Genomic DNA, 19,153 nt, shown 5'->3' on the forward strand with positions numbered 1-19,153 from the left:
TAAGCAGAAACTGAAGTGAACTCATCATATAGAACAGCCTATGAGAATGCCATCCCTTCCAAAAAGAAGGGATGAAGAGGATAATTGCTTTAAAATACCATGAATATTATGAAGCTTTTGTCAGTTCCAGGAGCCATGATAAATAACTGTAAAGCTTTAAAGGGAGTGATGCATAAATGTAGTAGAGTAGTTAAGTAATGTATTTTCACTAAGGTGTGGTTTCCTCTATTTGCTTACTGTGCCTGAAGGAAAAGTGGTTTTCAAAGTTAACTGGGATTCGGTCAGGTTAATCCTACTGAAAGAAATGGGAGCAGAACCCACTCAGAAACCCCATCCAATGCTCTGAAACATTTTCTACCATTAAAAGCATTCCTAATGTCAAGCATTTCTATGTTCGGCAGTCTACTATGGTCTCAATGTAAAACATTCATCTTTGTGAAATCAGTACTGCTTCCTATTTCTGTTTTGAGGTGACTCCAATAACAGATACTAGGAGCATCCAACCCTGATCATATATGAAGGAGTTTCCCACCTCTCCAAGGTATCTGAAGGATGAAACATTAATTCTGTTTGTGTTCGGACTGCTGCATGAGCATTTGGACTTAAGAACAAATGTAGCAAGCTCCAGATAACAATAACAACAAAAAAAACCAACCCAAAAGTCATTCTTTGTTAAAGCATACCACTAAAAGAAAATATAAAACATCTCCACAATACCGCAGGGGGAAGAAAAAATCCCAAAACAACCCAAGAGCACTACACAACCCTTTCAGCATTCATCATGAATTTGTGTTTGTGTTACAACAGAGCTTTTAGTTGCTTTCCTAAGTTTCAGGGATGAAGAACTGCATCTTGAAGAAGTTCCTAGATCCTAAAACTGGAAATTATATTTAAACCTTCTAGACTAATGTTCTTGACATAGCATCGCACTGTGTTGCACCCATTCTCCACCTGCTGTGCCCTGTAACATGTATTTCACCAAGGCAGTCTAAAGGTTTTGGTATTTAATTCAGCGGCATTGTAAGATTAAGAGATCTACATTCTGCCTCATACTCTGCCTCAGCTCTTAATAATCCTTCCTGTTCAAAGTTACTGCCAACTCTCTATTTGAAACTGTCTGCAACATCCAGCTTGTGACAACTCTGCTATCATTAAGAGAGACTGAAGAGTCCCTCTGTATAAATGTTTCTTAACTGTTAGGATATGCTTTCCTTGTCTCAGCTCAGCTAAGAAAAGGTTCAGTCTGCCAGAGGGAGACTTGCCAGTTTATCAGTTGTGTCATCAGAATGGCTTTTTTTTCCAACTAAAAAAAAAAAACCATACTCTTGCCCCTCGCTGACTCTCCTATAATATGATCATAAACAGTAATGATTACTAAATGCTTCACCTTGTTCAAAGTCAGCTTCAATTAATGTTTCCCCTTTAAAGATAGCTTCAATAGAAGTAATTTGTCAGGATGAGTTCTGAGTCTTCGAGATATATGTATATATTTATATACGTTACATGATGTATAGATGTATGTATATATTTAATTCATGTTACAAAGAACCTCTTGTCCATTAGTGTTCTCTAGGAGATCAAGGTGGAAATGTGACCTTGGTCCACACTGTTGGAGCAAGTAATGGTTAGAGCTCTGTTCACTGTTATAAGTCAGATTCACTATTAGTTTTGACTAGACTTAAGTTTTATGTTGCCTTAAGTATTAGGGTTCACAATAAGGGAACAATAAAAGGCTGTAAGTCTCCTTGTTTTTCCAAAACCTACTTGTTAATTCATGTATTTATAGGGCTGCAGAAAGAGGCTTTCAATGTTATGTAAATTTTACAATTGACTAAGAATTTTATATTTAAAAGAAAATATACTTCATTAGAATATTTAGTTTAGTTGATTTTTTTCTTTTTTTTTTCTTTGTGAACATAGCTGTAGTACTTGGAAGTTTTGAAGTCTGGTTTACATCAGCCTAGCTGAGCCACCATGGTTAGACTTACTCTAGGTCATTTGACAGTTGCTAATTATGTTTCTGTGTATGATTAGGTTGAAATTGCAATATTAAATTAAAATCTGAAGAGCATAAGAGAGCCTGACATCCCAAAACCAGTTTTGCACACTAGTCTGGATTTCAAGTAACAAAAGCCAGCTCTGCCACAGGGTGAAGTCAATGAGATCCACACAGACAATTATCCAGTTCTGAAAAAAAGACTATTTGTTCCAGTTCTAAAGGAAAGGCACAGTTACAAAAGCACTAAGATGTGTATGACACATGTATTAGCAGCACTGAGACTTTGGGTGCAGAGGGAAGAAAAACTTTTGAATATGCTTTGTTTTCAGAATATGTTGCCAGCTTTCTAGGAGAGAAATTAACTGTACACACACAGGCAGCTTGCTCTGGAGTTCAGAGCCAGACTCGATGGGCTGGTTTTGGGTGAGTGTGCTCTTTCATTTCTCCAGTTCAGAGATCAGACACTGTTTAGCTCTTTCCAAGATGCAGTGTAAGGATTCTTTTGTTAAGGTTGTACAGTAAAGTCATCCTACTCAAACATAACACTCTCACATTAATACAAAAGTACCTTTCCAGAAATGTTCAGCACAACTGTCCTGCCAAGGAGGTGGACAAGATGAGTTTATAAATAGATGAACCTTGACCACAAGCTTACTTGAATCCTTAGAAGGATACTGCATGCCCCCAGCATTGAGCTCTGCATTGGATGAATTCTATGGGGAACATTTCACAAAAGAAAGTATCATTTTTGTGTGTGGATTGCAGGCAAAACTGACACCCTACTTTAGAGCTTTGGCTTCTCAGTGCATTTTAAAGAGTTGTTGGTTTATGTTTATGTCTGTTTAAGAGGAGTTTCTTTAATTGCAAAGGATGCAAGTAGAAAGTTGGGTTGCAAATTACTGCACCTTTTCCAAAGAGCTGCTGTCCATTTTGCACAACTGTAATCAAGTCTCCTTCCTCCCTTGGCACGTGCACACACAGAGGGGTACATTTGTTGCAGTCTAACTTCTTTTGCCACTTTTAACTGTTCTCATTGCCATCCTGGTGATATTAATCCTTAATGGTTTGAGTTTAGTTTTTTTTTAAATACACTTTTGACTATTTTTTGCCCCCAAGAGCCCAGGTTTTGTTGTTGTTTGTTGGTGTTATTCATTTTTGGGGTTTTTTTTAAAAAAAATTAAAAAGGAGAGAGGAATTCTTATGTACTGAAAACAGAAGCAGGATAGTGCATAATCTTTGCATTATTACTTGTGGAAGTTTAAGAAATCATCCATAAAGTATTTTTAGAAATTTAAGTCACAAAACTAGTTTCAAATGTTTTAAAATAGATGTGTGTGAAGGGGTAACATGCTAAACAGATCAGGAAATAGCTAGTGAACTATATTCAGGCAAATTAATAACCCACTATTTGTTAAATATGTCACGTGAAGTCTTAAAAAAGAATTTAATGGTTTGGGCTTATTTTTGGATGGGAGGGTTGTTTAATAAGGAACAAATTTCTCATTGTTTACCACGTGTAGCTAGAATCCAGCCTAAAATTATAATGGAGAATAAAAGACTTCTTTTCCTATAGTATCTTTTCTCCTAATTTAGCCTGTTTCATTTTCAGATGTAGTTATTGCAGTGCCTGGTCTAGTTGCACTTATATATTTCTTTCAGTAGCAGAAACCCCATAGAGTTTTCAGTCTTAACAACAGACTTAGAGCTGGCATCCAATTCTGAGGTGGCTTTTACAACCGTAATAAAATAAGACCTTTGTGTAGTTCCCTTGCTATTTCACTAGCAGGCAATACAAGATCTACCAAATATTATAAATAAAAGGATAAATTTGGAACCAGTGAGCTTGCCAAATAAAACATTACCTCAACAGGGCCATGAATTTTAAACTGAATTGTAATCATAAAGAATATAACCCCAACAAAAGGAAAAACAACCCCCTTTTTTCTAAATGTCTGTTTGGTACATACTACCTAAATGGTCATTACTGTAAAAAGTGGAAACATTCTCTGCATTAGCTCTATGAAAACAACAAGGAGTTCCACATTTTTGAATTAGCCTTTTTCTTTAACATCTAGAGGCACAACTCCATTAACAATGTCTCCAGTCAAACCACAATGCATTGTTCCAACTTCTCATGCCCTAGACCTCGTGCTCCTCCTATGTTCTGAAACCTTGTGCAGGGCTTGGGGTAGCATGAAGGACTTCCTTAGGGGCCCCAGCACTCCCACTGAAACAGCCAAACCATCTGCACATCCCAAAGGGCTTCAGCTGCATAAGAAGGATATAGGTCCCATATGTCTTACAAATGAAACTTAGATTTTTAATAAAGTGCACAACCAGATGATACAAGTGAGCATCAGGTCCTAGTGTGGTGGTTTACAAGGCTACGGATGTAACAGATAGATTTGTTTTTCTGCTCAGGGATATCGAGCCCACATTGGCACTTAATGCAAAAATTGCTACACCTGCCCTGTGCTGAATTTCCTCCTCTGTCAAACAGCCTGAGCAATTGATGCTGAAATCTGACCCTAATCGCTAAACCATAATCCATAAACCATTCTACCCTACTTTGCTCTCCCTAAGAGCCAACAGTCCTCTGACATTACCCACATTTTTTTCCTTTAGTTCTCATGTGCTCTCCCCATGACCAAGTTAATACTTTAGCTCAGTTGAGTGTTTGACAAAGTAAAGCTGATTTTTTTTTTATTATTCAGTACAGAGCTCCCTATTAGCTTTGCATTGTCTGTTAAATGGTCACTGACTTCTAGTCAGTAACTTGAGCTTTGATCGAAGCTCCTTGGGTGGAAGGAAAATTCCTAGAGACCAACTCCCTTCATCAAGCGTAACAGTGCAAAAGCACTGACTGCTTTTGCAAAACCTCACAACAATTTTATAAGGTATTACCATCCCAGCAATTACATATATATCGCTTCTATATGAGACAATTAAAATATATTAAATTGTTTTAGATTAAATCAAGTGACATTGGAGCCTTTTAAATTAAAGATATGGTGAAACTAGGTAACTTCAACACTAATGACAAGGAAGATGTAACACGCTATTTTTTTATATAAAATTAGGAACTACGGAAATGTGGTTGAAGTTATCGTACTTGAGTACTGAAGTCATACACTGATGAATATGTGCTGTACCAAATAATAGAAATTATTTTTCCCCGGCAGTTAAACACATTTGCAGATATTCAAGGGGGTTTCTGAAATTGCTTCTGAGCAATTTCAGAAGTTAAGTTTTAGGATTTTGATAGTGCCTATACTAAATACTACCTATAGAACAAGATAATTTGTGTATTATATATAAATCATTTTGGTCTGCACATTCTTTAGCCTATTTTCTTTTTGAACTATTGTTGAGAAGTAATGCTAGACTCAGAGCATCTGCAATGTGATATATTTGGTGTATTGTATTTCACAAGGGAAAATGAGTTTCATATTTTCTTTTAAATCACTTTTGCTCCTGTGATTACATGGACCGCATATGGAGACTTACACTTTTCCAGACAAATGTCTGGATCTATGACATACATTTGCTGAGGACTGTCTTCAATCATGTGAACGCTCTACAAACAATATTTGCGGCTCTTGGTCTTAAATTCTCCTGCATGGTGCGTCACTTGAAACTGATTCTGAATGTGCTGCGAAGTCATGTATTCATGTCTTTGTAATATAGCTACGGGCCATTTTTGCCATTATCAGTTAACTTTCCTACTGAATATTGTCAAATTTTAAGACAGAAAATATGTAACAAAATAAATGGTGATAGTCTTCAGAAAAAGCATCAGAGAAAGAGATGGAGTTATAAAGTCTTTCATCAAGACATTTTCCTTTAGCAGCAAGTCTTCAAGCTATGAGAAAGATCCCCTGCAAAGGACTGTCTACATTTTCCAAGATCATAATTCTTTAAAAATAATGGGAAAACTACATAGCCTTTACAGATCTTATATTTCATTGATAATGTGCTCCACCTGTCAGGGAAAATTGGAAGGTTGATAGAAAGAAATGGGTCAGATTCCACTCTTTTATTTCTGAAGTCACAGTATTAAAATCATGATTTATCCCACAAAATACCTCTTGGTTAGTGTCTTCAACTGATCTTTCTGTTCAGCAAAGTATCAACACTGAAAAGCCATCACTCTTCTAGATACTACACTAGGTCCACATGTCCCCTGGCACCCTTAATTTCTAGCTTGAATCCAGGACTGCTTAAATAAGCCTTCGTTGCTGGGGTGGGTGTACATGCTACATCAATATTTCCATACAATTTTACAATATTTTCATGTTCAAAGATAGAATTCGTCTTTTGTACTACAGTTTCACAGTTTCATGGTGTACTGTCTAGCATTCTGGCTGGCTGTTTTAACACGTTTTCTCTTTCCCCTTTCATTATAAAGGCCAACTTGGCAAGTGCAAGACAAAGCAGATGCGAACAATGTGGCTTATACAACTGGGAAACTATGTTTTCACACCGATTACCCTGTTCTGCAGCATCCACCTGGGGTAAGGTGAATACACTGGTGTTTTAACAACACCAAAGGGGAAAGGGAAATGTTTCTTTAGCGTGAAATATGGTTAGCATTCAGTGACTTTGAATTTTGTCTTAAAAGTCGTAAAACATTCAATATATTAATCTGCATAAAGCAATCAATATATACATGGGTATGCAATATATACAAGTTCTGCATAACGAGCTTACTTTGTATCTCATTATTTTTTTAAATGGAAACTCATAAAGTATTGATAATATTACTGCATGAGAAAGCATTAGAAACCTGTATGTGCTTTTGATGCTGCTTTCATTATGCTGAAGAACTTGGCTGTCTACATGCAGTAGTCTAGACATCTTAGGACTCATTTATTCATCTCAGGAGGAGAACATATTAGAAGAAACATGATTAAAATGTTGTATTCTGTTTTCTGTGAATTGATTGAAATTAGAACCCTCTTCACCCTTTCATAACAGAGAAGAGAAGGGGCATTCTCTAAACCTGGAGAACCACCACAGAAAACAGGTTTTCACCTAGTCCCTATCACATCAAAGCCTAATTCATGAGAGAACTGAAAAGTAGTAGGAATAGGTACAAAGACAATCCTGGAAAAGTTTGCCTTTTTAAGCTTCATACCTACAACTTCTCCTTATCACGTTGTGGATTACTTTGTATCAGTTATTATTCAAAACGCCGGTTTGATTTATCCACAAGTGCCAAACACTTCACACTAACATCACTTATTAAAATCATTTAGATGCTGTTCCTCAATGTAGAGTAAGAATGGAATAGTACTTCATTAATAGAGAGCAGATGTAAATTAGCTCACTGTCTTGTCAGTGCCAAAGCTCACACCCTGCTGTGAAACATTAGAAAAAGAGCATAACCTTTTTCATTCAAATGTCCTTATAAGAAATATTAAAACACATTGAATTATTTTTCAACGTTGTCCTGAATATGCAGTTTTCTTTATTTATCTAATTATTACAAAATATTTGAGTTCTTAAGGTTTATTTACTACTATATTTAAAGAAATGCATTTAAGGGGATGAGCCGTCCCATAAGATTAGTTTTAGGACTTCCTAGGTTTTGATCTGGCAACTGTATTTCCAGTATATCCCAACTGGGAAAAAAAAAAAGAAAAAAAGAAAAAGAAAAAAACACAGAAAAAAAAACCCCAATGCTGTTCATCAGGTACTAGCAGAAGTACTAGCTCTCTAAAATGTAAAACTAAATTATCTTTTGAACTAAATTCTCCTTTTGAATGCTTTCAGAGTCATTTACCAGGAAGCACATTGCTGCAGCCCTCTCTAACAGTGCCAGGCCTCGCTTATCCTACATATGCTAGGCTGGTTGTGACCACAGAAGAAAAGAGCTTGTTGCCTTGTGCTCCCTATAGTGGGTTCCCTGAGTCCTCCTATAATTCATTGGCCAAAAGGAGCATAGCAGGAGGGGGAAAGCTGATTCATCAAATTAATAAACTAGCTTACACCCTTTCCAAACAAGACCCTCATCTGCACTGTTGGTTATTTCAGTTTCCCTTTTTTGTCACTGTCATCAAGGACTATGGGTCCACGTGGTGAAGAGATTCTGGGACAAACCGTGTTTTCTCTGCTCCTCTTTTTCCTCCAGCTTGGTTTTTTTTTTGTTGTTGGTGGTGGGTTTTTTTGTTGGTTTGTTGTTTTTTTCTCCTAGCAGTCTCAGAAATAATTCATCACCATGGAAGGGAAAGGTGAACACTGTTACTATTGGCATGACAAACACATTTTGTGTAGTTGGACTAAGATGAATGTTCACCTTTTGTGTGATGTTGGGCTCTGTAATGCCGTGGCAGGGTTTACTACCCGTATCCATAGTTTAAACTTACACTGCTGTAACTAAAAGCCAGTTTAGACTTTCTGCTCTGCTTTACGCCTTGGCAATTTCGCTGTGAAGTGAAATGAAACTGTCTTAATCCTACTTTATGACAGACACACTGGTCTTGTTTCCTTCTATGAGAGCCACCCTTCCCTTCTGTGAGCAGATAATTCACAGAACAGTTTCTTTTCGCAAGAGAAAACTAATCCTCCTTGTAGAGATAAGACTGCAATGCATTTAAAATTATATGACTGCCACAAAGAAGGACCTAAACGAAAGAAGCAGGACCGGAGGTTTGCAGTTGACTCACAGATCGCAAGCACTAGAAGATACCCCAAACTAGATGGATCTATGAACATGCTACTTTAATTTTCTGCCTGTGTGATAGTGGTGGCAGAGTGCTGTGAAGCCACAGTAATGGGAACTCAAGTCTTTTGCTGAAAAAGAAAAAAAGAAAACAAAACAAAAGAAAAGAATATCCAGAGCCACAGATACGAGGGACCTGGAACTAAAGTACTATAAATATCCAAACTAATTCCTTTTCTAATGAGATGTTAATTAATTTCAGGTTCAGTTTCTCCATTGTATAAAGCAAACAGATTCAGGAGGTGAAAGTGAAGTTGTAGATGGATTTCACGTATGCAACAAGCTGAAGAAACAAAATCCTCAGGCATATCAGATCCTGTCCTCTACTGCTGTAGACTATACAGATGTTGGGGTGGACTACTGTGATTTTGCTGTGCAGTGTAAACAGAGGATTATAGAGTGAGTAGTTTCAACAGGATGGGAAAATAAAATCCCTGTTGTGAATTACATGTTGGCAGGAGTAGGTCTGCTCCTGCCACCTTGTGGGGAAACACTGCTTTAACTTGGTCTGTGGTTATTTTGGGGGAGCTGGTTTGGTGGTAGGTTTTGGGGCGAGAGGGGTTGCCAGTGTATGACTTGTTCTGCGCTTTGTACCACCACAGTGTAGTTTTTCTTGTTTGTTTTTCCACACAGCAGCAAGAAGTGGTGGTACTGGGAGCAACTCCCAGGTACAGGTTAGCAGCAGTGGGTCTATTACTAAATTCCAGTTAAGGTATATCTATATCATGTCAAAGAGAGGCCATAATTTGAAGCATCTAGATTAAGAACTGTGTACTGTAAAAAGATCAAATACAAATATTCATAATCCCTTCTGAATTTAAAAAGTTTATGATTCTACAATTAAAGTTCATAGAATATATATTTCTGAGAAAATTAACTGTCTACTCTTTCTCCTGATTACCCCTTTTCCTAGTTAGGCTTAATTATCAAAATCCAACCAAGTAAAAATCTTAATTCCACTGTAGAAACATACCGAAATTCCAGCAGAAGAATTCATTTGTTGCTTAACCACGTTAAAATGTTTGGTAACAACATATTCCTTTCTTTCTCCTTCACTGTTTCACAGTGTGGATTCCAGAGGCCAAGCAATTCGCATCAATTATAATAATGCAACAAGAGACACAGTGTTTGACATACCAGCTGAAAAAGTGAGGCCATTTTATGCAGCTCTAAAGGAATTTGATGATTTATTAAACAGCGCAGAGCACAAGTTTACTTACAAGCTGAAACCAGGTTAGTAAGTTGCTTCTCCTGACGATGATTTTTCACATGTTTTTCCTAACAGTCAAAACACTTGAGCATTGTTAACACTGGCATGGAGGGGAAATTTCAGTCCTTCTATCACTTATTTTATTTTGTACTGCATCCTTACATTCATCTCCAACATTCCTTTTGCTATTTTGACACAAGAAAGAAAAAAAGAAAGGAAAGATGAGAATAGCGTCTATTGATTAGTCCAATGTATCTTTGTATTACATCAAAACCATGAACCATACAGGAAATTTTAAGTTGTTGTGTCAATAGCACCACAACTGAGAAATGTAAGATAGCTGTGCCATCATAATACAAGGTCTGTTCATTAAACAATATATCATCACATTCTTTTTTACTCTGCTTCAGACCAATATTACTGGGGCACCTTCCCAGTGGCTGCAGACTTGCAGAATATCTAGAAGACAGTGCAAGGGCATAAATATCAGGCAGAATCCTGAAAGAAGCTGAACAGCAGAATGGGGAATTCAGTTATCATCTTTGCTTAGACACTGAATGACAGCATAATCATAGAATTATTTAGGTTAGAAAAGTCCCTTAAGATCATCAAGTTCTAGGATTCTAGAATGTCCTTAGTTGAAAGGGACCCACAAGGACCATCAAGTCCAGCTTCTGTCCCTGTATAGGACACTCCCACCCAACATGATGACATAAAAATGACAAAAGGCCGCTGCTGCAATCCTGCTGTTCCTGGGTGGCCTATGCAGGGTTCTGGAGGCAGATTTGCAGAGGCATCAAGTGCACTGAACTTCAGCTGGGTTGTACAGGGCTGTGTATTGAACATTAAACACTCTGGAAAAAATTCCCTTTACTCTCAAAAGTCAGTCTGTGCATATATTTAACTACTTTCACCTTAATCTCTGTTCCTGCATTCCTCAGCTGTAAAATAAAGATATCAATAGTCCCTCATCTCTCAAGAGACGTTACAAAAGTAAATTCATTAGTGTATCTGACTGCCTTGTGTACTATGATTCTAGTATCTCTAAAATGTCCATGAATCTCTCTATTGGGAACATTCAATAAAATAATTTATAGGGTCACATAAGAAATGGTAAAACAAAGTACTCCACATTACATTAGTGCCATCCAACCCATCAATTAATGCACTAGAGCAGTGGTGGAGGGGAGAGGGAGAAGGAACGAATGTAAGATTATTTAATTAAAGATTTCTCATAATGGTGGCACACAAGGGAGAAAAAATAAAATGGCATGCTAGCCTTAATTATATAATTTCCTAAATTTCAATGGCTTGACTTTCTTCTCATAGAATCCTCTTAACAGGGATAGTAATGCAGAATGTGCATAGCACAAACGGTGCCAAGCTAATCAAATAAAAATCATCCCAGGAGCTTTTACCCCTTTTATCCTTCTTGTGGATTTGCTGTAGTTGCCTTTCTGAACAAGGCCTGCTTTTCTCATTGTGGATTCCTCTACCACTTTGCTTTTTAATATCTGGTTATACAAGGAAAGAAACAGAGGTCAAAAGGGACTTGCCCTCTCTGGTTTAGAATGACCAGCTAAATAAAAATTACTGTGTTGTTGCTGTGTATCTCCCTCAGAGCTATTTGAAATTATTGTTCTCTAACTGTTCATATAAATCTACCTCCATGCTATTGCTCTGAAGGAATCAACTGTAACATACCAAATATTAAACTTTGTGCATTCTCTTTATAGGAGATATATTGACATTTGATAACTGGCGCGTGCTTCATGGTCGCCAAAGCTACCCATCAGGACCACAAGTGACTCGTCACCTGGAAGGTGCCTATGCAGACTGGGATGTGGTCATGTCAAGGCTCCGGCTTCTCAGGGAAAGGGTCCTAAATAGGAAGTGAGCATTTTTCTAATTAGAATGAGCAAAACCTAAATTGTCTAACCTCCAAAAAAAAAAAAAAAATTAAGAAAATTGTGTTTTCTTTTCAGAAACTAACATAATGAATATTCATTTTTAGTTCTGTAAGCTAGGAAACCTATTGTCCATAACAATGTAAGATTTATCTGTGCCTTGGTCTTTGAATGTATAAAATGCACTGCTCCCTCTGACAGCTTACTTTTTAAAATCAGTGAGCAAATTAGCTTGAAAGATTATCACTTTACTGGGTACCACGGTGCCTTTGTTTGCCTCTACAGATATACATGCCTTCCCTAGAAAGCTTGGAAGTAAGCATCAAAAAAAAAGCTTCTAAGTATTACTTACTAAGTATTTGTGGAGAACAGCACCTTCCTGTTTTCAGAGGGGCATTCTTTATTTCATAAACCATAACTAAAATTCATTATCAAAATAAGCAACCACTACCACGGAGTCATTTTTACATAAAAAACTTTGTAGGTAGGATTCAATTTTAATACAAGATCTCATTCAACACATGCCGTATTCTATATATCCCACTGTATGAGTGACGACCCGCACAGCCACAAATAACCTTTACTACATTTCTGTGTCCACCAGCTCAGAAACCATAGAGCTACCAAAGGACACATCACATTAATTTTCCTCCATGTTAGGAGCAGAAATAAATCTCAGTGAAGAGGTGGCAAATAGAGTCAGAAATTCCATCATATGCTGTGCACAGATTTAATTAAGACCTGCAGGGCAGACAGACTTTTGTGTAAAGCCAGGAAAAGGAATGCTGATGCTGCTTGGCAGCTAGAAGTCACAAAGAGCAAGAGACAGTTCTTGAATCCATACCTGACAGAGAAGTGCTGGCTGAACTCAGATTCATTTTTTTTACACTACGTACAAGAGCACGCCTCCAACAGACTTGGTCTGCAGCATGTTTTCCTCTAGGTTGCATTCTGAATAGGTATCACATATGTAAAAATTAAACACACAAATAGCAGGGTTTTTTTCCTATATTCAGGTGCCACGTTGAAAGGGAAATCATTTGAAAAATACTTTTTACACACAACTATGGCTACTGAGTTTATTTTTCACTATCCTTATAGCTGCAGAGTGAACAGGACACCTGCCCACCCATGCTGCAAGCCTGAAAAACCAGACCCACCTCCACCCACAGATCTGCACTGTTCCACTGTTTATTTTCAAACTGTTGCTTGAAAATCAAATAAATTCTAGTCTCTCCATAGTAGGTTAAAACAATAAAACTGTAATTAGAACATTAAATAACTGTAGAATTAACTTTGTTGTTAATTCTACAAAAAACTCAACATAAAAAACCCTAACATAAATGAGACCCTAACATCAGCTTGCAAGCACTTCCATAGCTTCTGTTCATCACATACAGTCAACAGACACCTCAGCTGAATAATCAAATAAAAATAAACTAGGATTTGCTCATGACCTAGCATAGTACAGTTTGAATTCTTTCCTCCTTAGTAAGTTATGAAATGTCTTTGTCAAAGTTGTGACATTAAGACATAGAGTAACAAAACTGGCTTTTAGTGGTAAGCTGATTTCTTAGTGCCTCCTTTAATGATTCCTTTTGGAAACATGAGGAAAGTATTTTTTGCCTTTGCTATAAAGGGGGAAAAGATAAGGAAGGGTTAATACCAATATTCTGTAAGATATCAGCAGTACTGGGATTTAACTGTGATTTTTTCCATGTAACAGTTTAGTAAAGGTTGCAATTTACAACTTAAAACAAGATATCTTTGGATTTATACAAATGGTTAATAGTGAAGATATATATATACTCTGCTTTTATGCTGTACTTTTCTAAAAAATGTATTCAAATTCCTGTTTATTAAAAGTTGTTATAGAACTGATTAGTGTTTGGGGCTCATATCTAATCTTGCACATGAAGTCTTGCACAGAGCTATGAAACTGTTATTGTAATTTACAGATAGTTGTAAGTATGACCAGGTCTGGATCCATTCCTATTTATCCTGTATACTTAACATACAGTAAAAATCCAACTAAACCCATAGCTTTGACCAGCTGCATGGAAAACAAAAGACACCCTCAAAATTAATCAAGGCTCTCAATGGATCTAATTTTGTGCTTCTGGAATTTTTCTCAGTGAAGTATACACTCTTAAAAACTCACACAAGAGATGCCCAAAGTTCATACTTTTTTGCCTGAGATATGTTGTACTTCATATACCCACATCTCCTTGAACTGTCCACATTTCCCTAAAACACAGTATCAATCAATGTTAAATAAATAAAATCATAATAACTATTTTAAAAGGACAGTTTTTCCGATCACGTTGCCACATACATGGGCAAGAAGGGCAGGTGGAAGAGTTGCATGCATGCAATTTTGCTACACATAAATCCTTTAGTATTAACTATAAACATAATTCAAGCTACTATATATTCAACAAAGTATTTCAGAGTACAAAGAATGCTAAAAACTCTTTATCAGTAAATGTGAAGCCCTGTACATATAAAATCTAATCCCTATATGGCCTCTGTGAGGTATGGCATGATGTCTATTTTAACCGGGAAAATGTTAGACTACCCACCAAAATCTGATGCACAATCAAAACTTGTTTCTGGCTGCATGCCCTCCGCTCAGCTTCCAGCATCCAGCTACTAGCTATGTCACAAATTAAAATTTTAAACACTGGGAATTTCTCTAACTATCTGCAAAGCAGATCTCCTGAAGACTGTCCTGGTACATGATCAGGCCAAATAAGGGATGAAGCCCAAGATAGGTTTATTTCTCCAGATCTCCACCAAAGAATGACATAGCAAAGCTTTCAGATAGGTCTAGTTTCTGCTCTGCCTGCAAAACTTAGGTGTACGCACAGGTCACCCAGCATGGGTCCCCCAGCCATCACAGATACCAGACTCAGCTGTCTCTACAGTCTTATAACAGTAGGAAAGATTAACTGGTGATACATGTTGGAAAGACAACTTTGAAGAAGCTTTTAGCTGTATCCCAAGAGTTCTTATGGACATAATTACGCTTAGCCAATTGGAGTCCAGAAGATACAATGTCACGTTGTCTTTATGCTGTCAATGACGCAGCAAGTGTCCAGCCTGTTGAGAGCAACTGGCTGCATCCAGAGGGCTCACAGCACAGCTAGAGGAAACAGGAAAAACACATCCCCATTTTATTATTTGCAAATATTTGCAAATGCCTTTTCTCTTTAGTCCTAGCTTTCTGCTCTTCCCATCCCATCTTGTCACAATGAATGTTGGATCCAATCCCATGAAATTGTTTTCATGCACAATTTTAAAAATATATTTTTATAAATCAAATTTCCAGCCAGTTTTTAAAGCTTTCTGAAAGCAAGCAGCATCTTGGGCATTTTTATACACTCAGATCTCTATAGATCACTTCATCACAGTTCCACTTTAGCCACTGCTGAGCTACCTGCAGCATGTGCCAACTCCTTTTGGCTGGGTGGACAGTAAACACAAGTCCAGAGAGATTTCCAAACACTTATTGTGGTAAGAAAGCTGGATTAACTGTCCAGCTTTGCAAGTTGAAAGATGTTGCTTTATATATGTCCAGCAAATTAATTGCAGCCTTTCATGACATGTGAAATATATTAGTCTCAGAAAATGTGTATTTATTATGCCCTGTGTTTTTCTCTGACACAAATCAGAAAAAGTTCTTAGCAATCTTGTCTCAAACTCCCACTAAGACAAATGATTTTTTACTCTAATCTACACAGTCATAAAGTTGTTGGTTTAGGGCAGGTCCATATTTGAATATTTCATGCTGAATATTTGAAATAATTTTTGGTAAAAGCTAACATAATAAATATACTTTACACATACACTTTAAGATTACAGCAAAAGATTCCCCCCACCCTATAATTCCAGTCCTGTAGCACCAAAAAAAAAAAAAAGGTAAAAATTGAGACACAGGAAGAGCACAAAATTCCTTTTAAAAACCAACAAGCCAACCTAAAGAAATAAAAAATCCAAATCCATCCCATGTCAAAACAAAAAGGAAGATAAACCTCAACCACTCATAAGAAACCTATTTTTCTACAGAACAGCTGATGAAATTCTAGAAAGGGAAAATGTCAAAGTCAGGGAACTAACTATATCACCTCTAGAAAAAAAAACATAGTATCAGACTAACTAAAGCACGGATGTAGCTGCTAAGGGTATGTTTCTGGCTGAAATCAATCTCAGTATCAGACATGGGATGAGCCATGGGGAGATAAGGGAGCAAGGGGATTTTACAACCACACTTTCTGTCCTGGGGCTGGTGCTGTGGTGACCAAGGTGCGGGCAGGAGGACAGTACTGCTCCTTTCAGAGCACAAGGAAGGGGAGAAGTGCATCTCGCAGTCTCCTGTAACATCTTCTGCAAGGCAGAATCGTGGAACAGGAAGAGTGGCCAGAGAAACCAATGAGCTCCTGGTTTTCCCTGCTATTGAAAGGATCTTCAGCAGAGCCATGGCAATTCAGAGTGGCCCCAGGGCTGCTTCACTGTGTGTCAAGGGTATCTGGTCAACCAAAGGGTTAGGAGCTGCTGCATATAAGCTGGTTTCGTTCTCAAAATGTATTTAAAGTCAAGTGGTTTATGTATTTTTATGACTTTTTTAATATGTAAAAGGGCCAAATAACTTTAAAGCAAGCAGAGAATTTTCTTTGTTGCCAAGCCATGATACAAGTCTTTCCCCATTAGCTCAAGCAAAAAAAGAGAGGAGGTCAAAACATGTGGATAACAGAGCATGGTTTCTCTATCATCTTTCTTTCCAAGCAGTCATTTAGATCAATAACGACTCGTGTTGGCAATAATCAGGCCATGAATCTCTTTCAAGTTATTTTTGGAATCATTCAAAGCAGCAAAGATCAAAGAACAGTGGACACAGAGAAGGTACAGCAATTTCCAGAGTATGTCATACTCAATTTCTGAAATCTTGGCCAGCTTTTTTTCTTTAATCAAACAGGAATGTTGTTATGAAAATGTGCTAGGGGACATACAATGCACTTGAAAGGAAGCAGGCAAGGAGGAGGCTGCAGCAGCAAGCTCTGGGATAGCATACCTTTGAAATGCTGCTCATGACAGAGGAGCTGGTTAACACTCTACAGTGTGATACAGCTCTCGGTTCTAACCACTCAAGACCATAGATTTTCCACCAGTCTTTTGCTGTTTTCAATACCCTGTTGATGATTAAGTTTTGAGATGCTGCTCCCTTACAACTTTGTTTTCACTTTGACAAGTAAACACACTAGACCAGGGTAGGTAGGAGACAAACCCTACTCATTCATTTTCTTCTCTACAAGATTACCAAGAAACACAAATGCTACGCATTCAGATCACATGATAAGGTGGTTTGGCAACAGCAAAGATTTATAGATAGAGCCTTTCCTCATCCTTTCACCTTTCCCCAATGCCACGTGGTGGCAGCTCTCTTATAGGCATGCCCCACAAGGAAATGGGGGCAGTATTGTGTGTTGTATTTGCAGCTTCTCCTTGACTTCATCACTCCTCTGCCCTCACAACACCACCCCCCCAGACCAGAGGCAGGCAATCCACTAGATTTTTTAACTCTCAATGTGTTCTTATTTATCAATAATATGCTTTATGTAGTATTAACTTTTATCCATTGCCATTATTTCCATCATTCTTTTAAAAGCATAATTTATTTTTTCATTATGAGTGTCTAATGTCAGAGGAAAAAACATTGCCTCCTCTAGGGCACTTCACTCATCACTAGAACTAAGGATTTACTTCTGACTTTCTGGTTTTTTTCAGTCAGATTAATTATTTCTGAGTAAGAATATGAAGTAGACACATATTTTGGAGTCCGCTTCTGGCTGCACCTGCTGCAGGAAGAGTTCCTTTTCCTGGTCTATAGGATTTAACAAGTCTCAAGGATTTCCGCTTGATTGTCTGATTTTTTTTCCCCTGAACTTTGCCTTTGCCACTTCATAGCAGCAGCCATGCAAACATAAGCTGAAGCACAAAGCCATCTTCTTTGTATGAGATCTGAGTGAAGGCCAAAAGCTAATGTGCAAGACTATGCCTGCAGTTAAACAGGGGCCTTAGGTATCAGGCATTCAGTTCCTTTAATGGGAATTCATATTAAATTTATGGAAACATAGAGATTAACATCTCATGAGAGGTCCCCTGAGGTCCAGCAAGAATAAGTATGGTTGGTGAGACTACCTCCTTACCCTAGCTGGAGGAAGACAGTAAGTCCTTTTCCTTTTTCGGATGCAACCTGCATCCCAATTCAAATGGAGCCATGTTAAATCCTCATAACTGAAGTTTTATCTGCCAATCCCACCAAGGTTTGTAGCTATGTGCCAGCCCTGCTTCACCCTGACCAGCAGCCACGGTGGCCTGTATTCTGCTCCCCATCCCTGCTGTGGTGTACACGGTGGAGGGTGCTCAGCTGGAAAGCACAGCAACCAAGGGGAAGCCAAGGTTCAGGGGAACTTTATCTCCATCAGATGAGTAAGATAAACCAATGCAATAGGAAAAACAGACCACATTGTTGCTGCAGCCCAGACAGATGTTTTCTGTCAGATACATCACACATTATACAGCCACGTCTGCTGGAAAAGCACTTTATGGATGATCTATCACATTACTGTGCCAAGGAGCTGATAAGCCCCCTGAAAGTTTTCCACTTAATACTGATGTTCCCAGCTCAGTCATCTTCCCTGACATTTTCTGTGTTACTGTTCAAAGCACTTCACAGAGGGGGATAAACTTCACCACCCCCTGGTTTTCCAGCTGAATCCTTGCAGACAGACTTGGGTGTCCCAGGAAGCCAGAACACTGAGCAAAATTTAGGACAGATTTGTTATGTTCCCATCAGGTTTTGGTATTTATGGCCATAACACTGAGGAAGGGATGTTTTATCCTAGCTGCCAATGTACGTACCCTCCACAGAGCCTTAAAGCTGAACACCATGAGCGTGAGGGGTTGTCCAGGCAGCTGCCCAAGTGTGTGGGGAGCAACGCATCTCCCTAGGTGCTCACAGGATCTTGTCTTCTACAAGCAAGTGAATCTCCTGGCATCAGCTGCCGGGCTTAAGGCAGAGAAGTTGCAAAATGACTTGGGGATAGTTAATTTTGACTGGAGCTTTCCCAGTGAACTACACTTTAAGGACAGGCTGTCCTGCTTATCCCTCTCTGCAGTCAGCTTGGTTTCTGGTCTAGGATCTTCCCAACGGCTGGTCTCCCTCACATTATCATTGCTGCATACTGCAAAAGTGGAGGATGCCCAGAAACTAACAGCAGAGGCCTGAATTAGGAAGAAATACAGATTAGTTT

General features: G+C 38.1%; 2 protein-coding genes across 2 annotated transcripts in view; both read left to right on the top strand.

The window, feature by feature from the left end:
- BBOX1 (gamma-butyrobetaine hydroxylase 1) overlaps positions 1-14,082 on the top strand; it is a 43,047-nt gene extending 28,965 nt beyond the window's left edge. Inside the window, exons 5-8 of the mRNA XM_069857459.1 lie at positions 6,408-6,513; positions 8,926-9,122; positions 9,790-9,956; positions 11,670-14,082. Of these exons, the coding sequence (XP_069713560.1) occupies positions 6,408-6,513; positions 8,926-9,122; positions 9,790-9,956; positions 11,670-11,830 (631 nt within the window). The 3' untranslated portion in view covers positions 11,831-14,082. The remainder of the gene's footprint in view (positions 1-6,407; positions 6,514-8,925; positions 9,123-9,789; positions 9,957-11,669) is intronic.
- The window catches only part of ANO3 (anoctamin 3), a 378,658-nt gene that overhangs the window by 344,755 nt on the left and 14,750 nt on the right, over positions 1-19,153 (top strand). The window lies entirely within an intron of this gene.

Source organism: Phaenicophaeus curvirostris, chromosome 5, assembly GCF_032191515.1.
Source record: "Phaenicophaeus curvirostris isolate KB17595 chromosome 5, BPBGC_Pcur_1.0, whole genome shotgun sequence".
Classification (NCBI taxonomy): domain Eukaryota; kingdom Metazoa; phylum Chordata; class Aves; order Cuculiformes; family Cuculidae; genus Phaenicophaeus; species Phaenicophaeus curvirostris.